This window comes from Heliconius melpomene, chromosome 21 (genome assembly GCF_056956725.1).
Source record: "Heliconius melpomene rosina isolate 202511_hmr_F chromosome 21, ASM5695672v1, whole genome shotgun sequence".
In the NCBI taxonomy this organism is placed as follows: Eukaryota; Metazoa; Arthropoda; class Insecta; order Lepidoptera; family Nymphalidae; genus Heliconius; species Heliconius melpomene.
Genome location: NC_140409.1, coordinates 7,068,537 through 7,080,876, shown reverse-complemented (window position 1 = coordinate 7,080,876; position 12,340 = coordinate 7,068,537). Strand labels below are relative to the sequence as shown.

The window sequence follows — 12,340 nt, the reverse complement described above, 5'->3', positions numbered from 1 at the left end:
GTGGTATAGTATGACCGACGCGAACGGGCAGATAGACTTTGTTGGTTTTGTAAATTTTTATATATTTTCGAATTACTATTTTTTTTATGTAATTATTTGCTGCTTATAATTAATTTATCTCAGTTCGGTTGTCTTTACTTATGTTATACACTTAAAATGTCGTAATTTTAATAATTTGGGATTTTATTTAATATTGTTCGCAAAAATTAATAATTATTTAATATAGAAAAATGTTTAGTACGCGCGCACGGCAAATTTTAGGTACTTTTTCTAATATTAAGAATTTCCTTTAGTTACTTTTACTTCTTTTGTTTGTTTATTTCGGTTACTCAGATATTTTTTCTAATAATAAATCTCCACTTATTATTATTATTTAACTTATTTTAATTATTTAGGCTTATATTTTCGCAGGCGTAGCCGCGTCCGGGCCCACTAGTTGGGATATAAAGGAACTAGGAAAATATGCTTGATTAGTGGAGCAATGGTAAACTTTTTTGAACTATGAAGCAATCGTTGAGTAAAAATTGAAGTGGAGTACTGAATCTTAACAGACAATATTTTAAATTGTCTATAGTAATTTAAATATTATTTTAGTAGGTAAAGGAATATACCTGGAGAATGTATTGATTGGTCTCCATGAAACACTTATAATATCATCGCCTTCGACAAGACATTCAACTGTTGGTGATTGTCCCGGTCGTACTGTTTGCGTTTGCGGACGTAAAGTGATACGTGGAGGTGACAATACTTCTAATATAGTGTGAGCCGATTGTTGCACCTCTCCGGTTTGTAGGTTCACTAGAGTGCATTCATAGATGCCGGAATCCCTCTTTGAAGTCTGTCAACCAAATATATGAAAAACATAATAATATTATAATTCTTCATGGCAATTAAAATAAGCGTGTCTATAAAACTCTTACGTTGTAGATAATAAGCTCGTTGCCGATTTGTACCGCGTTCCTTTGCAATGCCTCTTCACGGCCACGTGTCCATCTAACTTCAAACTCCTCGGAGATATTGCAACTATAACAGTTTTCACAAGAAATTAAATTATTTTAATTTTTATCTGTTTAATGTTAAAGAAGCCAGTTGCTTTAAAAATCGTGTATTATACTGAAAATTTAATTAAATGTCTTGGTTATTTTTTTCTTATGAATATATATTGTTTAAAAAATATTAGGTAATAACAAAACATACGTTATTCTACTTTCTTGCCCTTCAATAGCTGGCATGCTTCTTGGTTGTTCAGGTTGATTTACACTGGGATCCTCACCGCCATCATCTATTTGGCAATTATGATATTAACCATTATAGCAACAATATTAATAAAAAATATAAAAATAATAATAATTGTATTATAATATTATTAAAAATGATGAATTTTATACCAATGAGATATAAAACAACAGAAATAAAAGTTTAATTAAATAGTGTATAATAAAAAGTTTAATCTAATTGCGATGACGATTATATTTAATTTATTCCCATTTCTCCACTTTATTAAGGTCAAACGCCATTTATCCCTGTCACTCTAATCATAATAACCCGAATTCAGTCACTATTTTCTGTCTTACCCTTTATACATCAAAACTGATATAATCGGAAAATAAATAAAAAAGAAAACAAAAGAAAAATTAAATACCCGTGAAAGCACCATCACCTCGTTCCACTCGAATAACAAACTGTTCTTCACTGATGCCCGCAGAGGAAGTGGCAGTGCAAGTATAGTCTTCGTCCTCGGTCGCGCTCGGTATTGTTAACGTCGCCGATCGAGGCGAGGGTGGGACGCGTAAGTGAAGGTCCGTGCTCGCTAAAAATATTAATATAAAGTACTTAATATTATAAATGTTAGTTCCACTTTCAATGAAATACTATTGAACGGATTTTGATGAAACTTTGATGTTTTCTTTTATCATTCCGATGAGTTCCAGCGGGCGAAGCCACAGTTGAAACTAAATTTAACTTACATTTAATAGAAACTTCTGGTTCAGGATAGCCCTCCGCGCGACATATTACTTGGACGGGATCTCCGCGCATAACTGGTAGGTACTGATTGGGTGATATTGTGATGACGGGCGGAGACATGACTTTGATTGTTGCACTCGCACTCACTGAGCCCGCTTCGTTAGTCGCCGTACATGTGTATTCACCCTCGTCATTCACTTCTACGTTTTGGAAACTGTTTAAAAATAATCATAGTTAACTACAATTTTAAAATAATAAGATATAGTGATATAAACGTGTTATTTAAAATTAAAATAAAAATAGTCATAAGGCTAATAAATAAATTGAAATATTAAGCTTTACATCCAAACGTCACTTATTTCGATTTTAATATTTTTAGTGTGAATTACCTCAATTTATTATTTTGTAGCATTTGGACATGTGACGAGAGCGATCTGCCGCCGTTCCTGTTCCATGCAACGACTGGCACCGGGAAACCACCCTCGACGTAACAGTGAAGCTCATATTGAGTACCAAGAGTTACCCAATTCTCGCCTTTAGGGTAAATTTGGACTCGGGCCACTTCGCGACCTATAAAAATATTATTTAGATTTAAAATAACATTATTAATGACAAGTTTTCACTCCTTTTCTATTCAATCTAATTTAGCTACTCGTATAAATACCTCTTTCAAGTCCTCCTCTTAGCAATCGTCACAGTTATTGTGCAATAAAAATTCAAATACACAAAGAAATAAATGACTTTTAAAAAAATCACTGTATTCTTATATAGATACAGTTTATCTAGTTTATATTAAACTCAAATTCTTTCATTATATTTATAAAATATTGTCTTAATAGACTCAATCCCAGTCGTGATGGAGGGACAAATGCGTGCGACTAAAAACACGACTGGCTGAGGATTCGATTCCTACTTGAATAAGTAAAATATTTAACATTTTCATTTCCTCGCTCCGGTAAAGAGTCAAGCTCGGCGTTGAATTTAGCCACTCAACACCCAAATCCTCCAGAATTCAGCGGCAAGTAGGGAACGTAAGTGTCTCAATGGGGACAGAATATATTAATTTGATTCCCAGATTCCCTCCGCTTACCCTGCGAGCATAGCATTTGCGAGAGACATCATGAAGGTAAAAGAAAAAAAACGAAAAAATATACACTCATCACTATGTATTTTAAGCAATAAATTTTTAAAGAATAGAAATAAATATCATAAACTTACGTTCAATCTCAACGTAAACGTATCTATTGACGACCGGTCTGTTGTCGATGGTCCCTTCGCACATGTAATAGCCGGCGTCGCTTTCTTGGGCATTACTGATGACTAATGTGTTCTCTCGCTGGCTGGTGCTCGGTCCGAATGATGATTGAGCCTATATTTAATGATTATGATTATGTTTAAATAAGAATAAATGTAAAAAGTATATATATAATTGTATATAGAGGCCGGTGCGGCACAGCGGCACAAGGGCTTGACTGTAACGCGACGGTTGTGGGTTCGATCCCCACTCGAGGAAGTGAAATATTTATTTATGTTTATATTTCCATTTCTTCTTTTCTCGAGGCAAAGCGCCTCGACACCAGAGCGAAGATTGTGTTCTGCCACTCAACACGCAATGCCTCCAGAATTTGGCAGAAAGTGGAGAACGGTGTATCTTAACACTAACACAGGTTCCCTCTGCCTACCCCGCTGTGTGCGGGATACAGCGTGAAACAGATTAAGCTGACCTATTTCAAAAACATTTATCTCTTCATATTTTGTATTAATATTAAACAATAATGGAAAAAATATATATAAATACAAACCTTTGTCCATCTGATGTATGGCAATGGGTAGCCCTGTGGGTTACAGTCGACAGTACCACTTCCTCCAGTTGAGATTTTCAAATAATCAGTGGAAACAGTTATGTTGGGCATTTCATCTGGTGATGGAGTATTAATGGCGATAACAGTCAACACAATTCTTTCCGGCCTCACATCGTATACCGATGGTGCCTGGCACATGTATACACCTTGATTTTCTGGAACTGCGTATTCAATGTAAAGCACACCGTTTTCGGAACGCACATTCGATAAGAATTCTGTACCGTCTTCCCTGAAACATAAATAAAACTAAAATGTTGTAATACAATATAATAACAAAATCAGCTTCACGCTGTATCACGCTTCTAGCAGGTTACTCAGAGGGAGCCCAGTGTTAAGGCACTCCGGTCCACACTTTCCACCGGATATTGGAAGCATTGTCTGTTGAATGAACTCAATAATAAAAATATTTCATTCAATATGTTTTTAATATAATTTCTAAGAGATTTCTTCGAGTTTAAAAATATTGTAGAGTCAATAACTTTTCTCACTATACCTGATCCAATCGATAGATCCAGCGGGAACATTAGCTGTTCCAGTACAGACAACTCGTTGGCTTTGTCCCTCGTTGATAGTTGGTGATGAAGAAGATACCGCTAGTCTCGGCCTCACTGGTGGTCTGGATGGTTTATGACGAACGTTCACAATTGCTGTGCGATCTGTCGAACCAGCTACGTTTGACGCGATACATCTGAAAGTAATGATTTGGTCAATTTTATTTAATTATTTATTTACTTCTAAAAAAAGTAAATGATGTCAATTGGTTTTCGCAGTATTATATAGAAAGAAAAGTTTTTATAAATTCAATTACCTGTATTCACCAGAGTCGTCAACGTTTGCATTGTCAATAATAAGTAGAGCATCATATGTAACTGTAGACAGTGGTAAGGGTCTATTCGAAGCTCTCTGCCAAGATATCCTTGGAGCAGGGTTTCCTGTTGTTGTGCACATTAATTCAATCCTGTCCCCTTCATAGTATTCCTTCACAGATGGGCTTATCGACACGGTGGGTATCGTCATTTCATTCACTAAAAAACATGTATTTTATTTTTATTACGTTACTTCTTTACCTATATCTTAAGTACGCTAAAGTACGGTTAACAAGTCATCCTTGAAGTTAGATTTTCTGAACTCAAGTTGGAAAAAAATATTCAAAAGTAAAAAAATACTAAAATTAAATCTATGCAGTCGTCTACGCTTACTTCAGGGCGGCCACAACTTGTTGATAGTACTGTATCTTAAACTTATTCATTATTTTGTTAATAAATTTAATTATTGTTGATTTAGTCAAATTACTTTCTTTGTTTGGGCTACATTCGTTTTCTATTGTTGGACGACTCTTTTTACAAACATTTTCAGTAAGCTCGCATAAAAGCCTTAATAAATACTAACCTTTTGCATATAATACCCAATCCGGTACGACTGTTCCAATGTTAGCAAAACATTAATATTACTATCATTAATAGAACATTTGATATTCGTAAAATAATTATATAACTTCATGGAACCATCTCTATTATTTATGGAAAAGCAAAGAGAATTGTAAGAAAAAAAATACTGTTTTCAGATTTGACTCTAGCACAGTCAAGAATATAGTTATAAAATGATTATGCCTCTAGTTATACGTTCAAAAGTTATATGTATTCTTTTGCCTCTGACAAATAAATATTGTAATTTTTATTTTGATAAAAATTGATTGTAAATATGAAAACTTATTGGAGTAATTAATATTTTCGTTTAATTTAAAATGTGTCTTTTTTTTTAAAAAAATAATTATTTTCTGTACGGGTGCTTTTTCTTTTTTTTATTAGTACTATACCACGACAGACGCATTATTTTTATATATTTTTACTAAGAACTAAAGTGATAAGCAAGTATATATATTTAATTTATACACACATTTTTACACAATTATTTTTGGGTACATTTGAATAGTTTGCATATCTAAATTTAGAATTATTATATTAGAATTATTATTTAGAACTATTATAATAAATGATAGCATAATAATTTTATCTATATAACAAATACAACTTATGTTTGGGTGTGAGGGATGTTGTACTAGGATAATGGCATGACCGGTATGGTGGGAGAAATGACCGTTTCTATCTTTCAAAGCCATCTTTAAAGTATGTTCCATTATGAGTTTGCCCTTTGTCTGTACGAGTGTACAGCTTACGATTCTTTTTATAAGAAATAATTACCTGGCACTTTTAGAGTCGCGATAGCTTGTTCCGTAGACATTCCATCTGTGGTCTCACAAATATACTTTCCGCTATCTGACACTTGAAGGTTTGTAATGAGAAGCAAACCTCTTCTTTCGTCTACTGTGCTTCTACCTTGCGGTAGATTGCCATCAACCTTATACCAATTTACAGGTAATCGTCTTGGGGTCATTCTGCTCTGGGCTTCACAGGTGAAGTTCACAGTACTACCAACTTTTTGGATTTTGATGGTTGGACTCACGATCTTTACTCTAACTGTGCTTCGTGGAGGTGGCTCTGGACGCATCGACGTGGTTTCTATTGAATCACCACCTAATAAAAAATAATTATTAAGCATGATATATCTCGTATATAAAAGTACAAGTATATATATATGTACGCACATAGCTATGACAATACACAGTTTTGTTGGTCTCAAGATTGACACACAGTGGGTTTATGAGGGTGAAACAAATATTGGGTAAGGTAACATTTAGTCTAAACAACACAAAAAACATAAACGAAGTAGCTGCTCCTAAAACAGGTCTTCTATATCTTCCAGTATCGGCACAGAATCACAGAAAGATGATATTGGTAAAGCATGATATTTAGCCGAAACACGGAAGTGGACACAATGATGCTAATTTCTTTTGTGAAAACTACCTTTTTCTGGTAATGTAGTAGATAAGACCCCTAAAGTAAATCCTCGTGCTGTAATCGTGCGACATTCATATATTTTGTCTTGATATGTCTTATTCCATAGAGTATGCCATTGATTTTCTCCACGCCATCCGTCCGAATGATGTACTGATTCATTATAAGGTTTTGAGGGCAATACTTCGTTTCCATCCACGAAAAATTTAATACTCAATGGCTCTGGAGCTCGATATTTGCACGTAAATGTAACTCTAACTAGTCTGGAGGTTGGACGGTTGTTGTGTATTGTGGGATGCAGTTCCATTATTAAGCCTAATGGTATTTTTTATATAAAATTAATTTCCATTTTTTTTAGTTTATATATAGTTTTTTGTTTTATTTTACACATAATTTTAATTATTTAATTATTTTATTTTATTATCATCAACTTACCAACAGTGGCGCAATCTGGTCCAGTATACGGTGGACGGCAGTTACAAACGACATTGCCGAAGCTTCCAAGCTGACAGTCGTGTCCATTGCAATTGCACTGTCTGCAAAAGCCTGACTGGTCTTTATAGAAACCGGTGACACAGTTCTCGCAACTCGTACCCGAGTAACCCTCAGGGCACATACAAACCTAAAACGTGAAAAAAAAACTTGTAATAAATAAAATAAGTGATAGATAAAAAATACAACATATAATGTTGCACTTTTAACACAATTTACATAGTACGCAAGACATACCTCAACGCCGGTAGCTACAGGGAAGGCAGGGTCGTAGCTCTCGACAGCAGTGTCCATTGACACATCAGCTATTGCCGTAGATATTGCTTTCGTCGAGAGTGTAGCGCGAACTAACACTCGTTTCAAATTTTTCAATACAGACATGAAATTTTCTCGACTTGCTGCATCAGGACTGTTGAGTATGTACCAATTGGCCTCTCGCAAAGGTACTTGGTAACTCTGTTGTCAGAAAAATAATGATTTATCGTATTATTCGAACAATATTTATTAAAAAACTTATAAAATAGTATAAATTAAATTTGTTCTGCAGTAAAATTAACTTACGAAAGCTTCGCCATCTCTTATACGTGAAGGGTTGCTCCAATAAATAGAAATTCCATCTCCAATAAGAACAACATCTATTCCGGGGGTAGATTCATCTGGATAGCCACCAGAATCGAATTTCTGTGTCAGTGACAATGTACCTCCGTACGAGAGGACTCGATTACCTACAAAAAGTATTCACATATATATGTAAATTTTAATTAATAATTCTATAGTTTATATTTATATAGTTTTTTATAACAAAATAGCAAAGTTAAATAGGTAATTTGTCATATTTACCTGGAAAGACTGGTAATGACCAATACAATTCTTCCAATGGTGGCGAGGAAAACATGTACATAAGCTCGCTCTGCTTAGGCGAAGGTACGAACTGGTCGTTTATAACTTGTTCAGCGTTCAAGTCCATTAGAGTGTAACCGCCGTAATCATCGCCGAAAATGGGTGCTGCTAGCGGAATCCTCGAATAATGGCTAGCCTAAAAATTTAAAATATTGTATTATAGTAATTAATATAGCGAAGCATTTTTTTATAGAGTTCGGTTTTTGACCTTATCGTCATCCATCCATACCTATATAATAAATTCGAAAGTAACTCTGTCTGTCTGTCTGTCTGTCTTTTACGCAATCAGGGCCAAACCGCTAATTTAATTGTGATAAAATACTCATATAGGGATACTTGAGGGTCGGGTTGAACATAGGATACTTTTTTTTCTCATATTTGTAATATTTTCGATATATTAAAATACTTATATATTAAAATACTTATAAATTTGACATGCAATTTATTCCGCCATGTTAATAACAACCGTCGCTAAGCAACGATTACCAAAGTTTGTTGTTAGAAAACGTCACCCAAAATGAGCTTGCTTAACGCATCTCTCTATTGAAAATTGAAAATAATTTCATAAATATATTTAATAAATATTCATATAGTTCAAGCGGGCGTAGCCGCGATCGGGTCCACTAGTTATTTATAAATCGATTATTCAAAAACACATTACAATTAACAAATATTTCATTTTATTTGTGACGAAGAAACTTACTTCATGACAATCTTTTGTAACTCCAGAACAGTAACAGGATTGACATCCTAATGGATTGCCCTCAGAGAGCCCGAAAGTTCCGGGACGACATCGGTCGCAACTTTGTCCTTCTACATTCTGTTTGCAATAACACTGTCCTATCGAAGTGCATGGTAACGCCTCGCCACGCGGGTCACAGCTGAAATTGGCGGTTCATTTATTATACACAATTAAAATAAATATATTAAATAATTCCTTATTAAAAGGTTTTAATATAATAAACAATCAACTAAGAAATAAGAACAGATTCAAATTAGCTTCTCAGAATCTTTAATAATATAGAATAAATTATAAAAATACTGACTTGCAGGATGGTGCAGGTGTGCCACCGTACACGCAGTTATTGTTCTGATCTTTTTCATAACCATCTTTACAAAATTCGCAATTTGGCCCCGCTGTGTTGTCAGCACAATCCTTAAATATAAATAATAAACAACAAGTTAAAGATTTATATAAAAATAAATAATTTTAGTAAAAACTTCAAGAAAATGTTTCTTACGTAGCAAACACCAGTTTCCGGATGACACATTGAAGAATGTCCGTTGCAATCGCAAAGTCCACATAATTCTAAATAAAGACCACTGGAACTCCTGAAAATCAACAAAATATTAGTGCTTAATATATCTATTTAACTATAGTTAATAATAACAATAATGATAACATTAACATTTAAGTGTATCGTACGAATATATAAACTATCTACTACGCTTACCTAGTATAACCTGGTGCGCAATCTTCACAAGATGTGCCTACATATCCCACGGGGCACACACACTGCTCCACATGCTGGGCTAAGCGTCCATCCCCATATGGAGCTGCAGTTTCTATGCTAGCACTGATTATGGATGCCACATCAGTATTAGAAGAATATGTTGCTTTTACAAGAATAGCCTTTACATCAGCCAGGGCGAGAAGGAAATGCTCCCGAGAGACTTCTTTACCATCAGGTCTAAAAAATATATACGGAAAGTAAATAAATGAATATTACATGCAATTTAAATATCAATTTATATATTGTTCAAATGTATATAATACGCTACCTTTGCCATCCCCTTTCTAGAAATCTTACGCTGGCGTTTAAGTACCCATCGCTTGCTGGCAGGAAGTTTCCGAAGTAGTGTAATGTCAAACTATTTTCCTGTGAATGACAAATATTTTATTGTGTTTTCGTTTTATAAAGTACTCCAAGCGTATTATATTGATTTAAAATAATCAAATATGTTACCATTAAATAAATATTTTAAAAAATCAGCTTAAGGCTGTATCACGGACACAGCAGGGTAGGCAGAGGGAACCTAGTGTACGACAGAGGGAACCTAGTGTAAGACACTACGTAAGGAAATAACTATTACTTACGCTAATAAGTTGAACATCAGCAGCATTGTTCTTTAAAGCACCGAAAGTGGGCACATTGTGAAGTTCATATGATAGATATCCACCGTATGAAGTAACCTTATCTCCAGCGAAACTGGTATGCAGAGAAAATTATAAAGATTAGAAAGAAAAGCCGATAAGTATTGTAATATTATTAAAAAGTCAATAAAAATAACCTACATGTACTACTATATACCTATATACAATCAAAAGTAAAACATTTTTACTTACATTTATAATAAATACATATAGTTACTTAAAAATTGACTATGTTTTCAATTATTATTTATTTTTAATAAATAATACTATTATATTTTCTATGTTTTTGTATGTTCATTATTATTCCTTTACTCACTTAATAGGAAGACTCCAATATAGAATAGCTGGTTGGGAGCGTTCGTAGTTGTTCAAGCCGATTTCCCCACGAAGCAGATCTGGTCGTATATCAGTTTCAATGGGGGCGTTGTATCTGACGGCACTAAGAACCTCAATTGGGGCACTCTTATATACTTTCACTTGTTCTACAATTTGTGGTACGTTGAAGCGAACACTGGTGGTTTGGCGTCGCAGCATACTGACTACACACTGGGAGGATACTCCAGAACAGAAACATAACGCGCATCCGTGTCTAAAATAATAGAAAAATTCATGGCATATTTGTATTTTTTGTATTATTTTATAATATGTATAATTTATATAATTTTTTTAAAAGCTTTATAAAATATCTACCTGAAGTCATCGGAGAGGTAATAGGAACCATTTTTACATTGATCACAGTAACGTCCTTGCACATTCTCTTTGCAAACACACTCATCGGGCAAACGGACTTGGCTAGTTCCTATCGGGTTACAGTTATCGGTGGGTTTTGGTTGACAAGAATCACCAACAATCAATGGGTTGCCGACGTAATTTGGTGCACAATAACTGCAATCCTGTCCTTCGTACCTGTAATATATTATAATATTAGCATATTTCGAATAATTTTACATTTGAATAAATGTACAAATAAATTACTAATAAAATATTGTATAATTATTACGAAAAATCTGCATATAAATACAATATAAAAACTGGTATTATAAATTAAATATTATCTATTAAAATTTAAGTTTTACAAATTTGAAAAATAAAAAAAATATATATAGGATTTATTATTTATATTTATTTATTATCTTTTTTTTTTAAATCTATTTGTATCAATAAATCGACCATTTTTATTTACAAAATGATATATAAATACAAAAAAATTGTTACATAACAATTGGCAATACAAAATTTATAATTTTCCAATAATTACATAATTATAGTTTGCATAAGTAAATTCATAAGTGAATACCCTGGCAGACAGTCGCAGATGACGTCCCCTCTAGGTCCAAGAGAGCAACCGCTAGCGAACTGATTGCCTCGGTTTGTGAGTGGACAGGGGCACGGCTTGCAGTCACCGCCACTGCTCGGGTCACCATATGTCATGGGCGGGCAAGGTGCCTTTGGCACGCAACTACCATCCCATGGTCCAGAATTCTGACGCTCGAATCCATCAGCACATTTCTAATATCAGAAATATATTATAATTCCATTTTTTATGCATAAAACACTAATGATATATGATCAAACTACTAAATAAATAACTTTTAAAAACAACAAATGCAAGTAACACACAATTCGTACAGTTTATAATCTAATATTTATAACTCTTTACATATAATTGCTTATGATAAAAGAGTCAGATTTTAATTGTAGCCAGATTTTTTGTCTTTATAATCTTTATCAACGCTTACCTCACAGGATCGTCCTTTGTAGCCTTGAGGGCAAGAGCACTCCTCTACCAGGCTTGCTGCTCCTAAGCCCACATTGTTAGATTGAGCAGATTCCATGTTAAATTCAGTGATATTGACGCCTGCGTTATTCCAATCAGCACGAAGTAATATTGTCTCCACAGCGTCTAATCTATTATCACAAAAAGAAAAATTTATCACGATGTTACATACAAAATATAGATGCTAACGATATTTTTATAATTATTAATATATACAATATTACTTATATATATATATATATACTTATGTAATATACTATAATAATATATGTAAAAAAAAAAATGTCGGTAGGGGTCCCCTCTAGTTTAAGCTCTAGATATAAGTACAGTTCAA

General features: G+C 33.8%; 1 protein-coding gene across 5 annotated transcripts in view; it reads right to left on the bottom strand.

Moving 5' to 3' along the window:
- Window positions 1–12,340, bottom strand: part of LOC146527078 (basement membrane-specific heparan sulfate proteoglycan core protein-like) — a 127,616-nt gene that overhangs the window by 14,761 nt on the left and 100,515 nt on the right. For all 5 annotated transcript variants that reach the window (XR_014879299.1, XR_014879300.1, XM_085206305.1 and 2 more), the window contains exons 32-56: window positions 11,969–12,137; window positions 11,527–11,738; window positions 10,920–11,135; window positions 10,546–10,818; window positions 10,173–10,284; window positions 9,857–9,954; window positions 9,529–9,765; window positions 9,316–9,406; window positions 9,121–9,230; window positions 8,778–8,955; window positions 8,015–8,210; window positions 7,736–7,899; window positions 7,412–7,630; window positions 7,118–7,304; window positions 6,029–6,361; window positions 4,636–4,852; window positions 4,321–4,515; window positions 3,768–4,056; window positions 3,184–3,334; window positions 2,355–2,535; window positions 1,968–2,179; window positions 1,643–1,810; window positions 1,198–1,282; window positions 921–1,023; window positions 612–838 (exon numbers count right to left, since the gene is read on the bottom strand). Coding sequence is in view for 3 of the 5 variants with exons in the window: in XM_085206305.1 (XP_085062431.1) it covers window positions 612–838; window positions 921–1,023; window positions 1,198–1,282; window positions 1,643–1,810; window positions 1,968–2,179; window positions 2,355–2,535; window positions 3,184–3,334; window positions 3,768–4,056; window positions 4,321–4,515; window positions 4,636–4,852; window positions 6,029–6,361; window positions 7,118–7,304; window positions 7,412–7,630; window positions 7,736–7,899; window positions 8,015–8,210; window positions 8,778–8,955; window positions 9,121–9,230; window positions 9,316–9,406; window positions 9,529–9,765; window positions 9,857–9,954; window positions 10,173–10,284; window positions 10,546–10,818; window positions 10,920–11,135; window positions 11,527–11,738; window positions 11,969–12,137 (4,623 nt within the window). In the remaining 2 variants the exon portion in view is untranslated. The remainder of the gene's footprint in view (window positions 1–611; window positions 839–920; window positions 1,024–1,197; window positions 1,283–1,642; window positions 1,811–1,967; window positions 2,180–2,354; window positions 2,536–3,183; window positions 3,335–3,767; window positions 4,057–4,320; window positions 4,516–4,635; window positions 4,853–6,028; window positions 6,362–7,117; window positions 7,305–7,411; window positions 7,631–7,735; window positions 7,900–8,014; window positions 8,211–8,777; window positions 8,956–9,120; window positions 9,231–9,315; window positions 9,407–9,528; window positions 9,766–9,856; window positions 9,955–10,172; window positions 10,285–10,545; window positions 10,819–10,919; window positions 11,136–11,526; window positions 11,739–11,968; window positions 12,138–12,340) is intronic.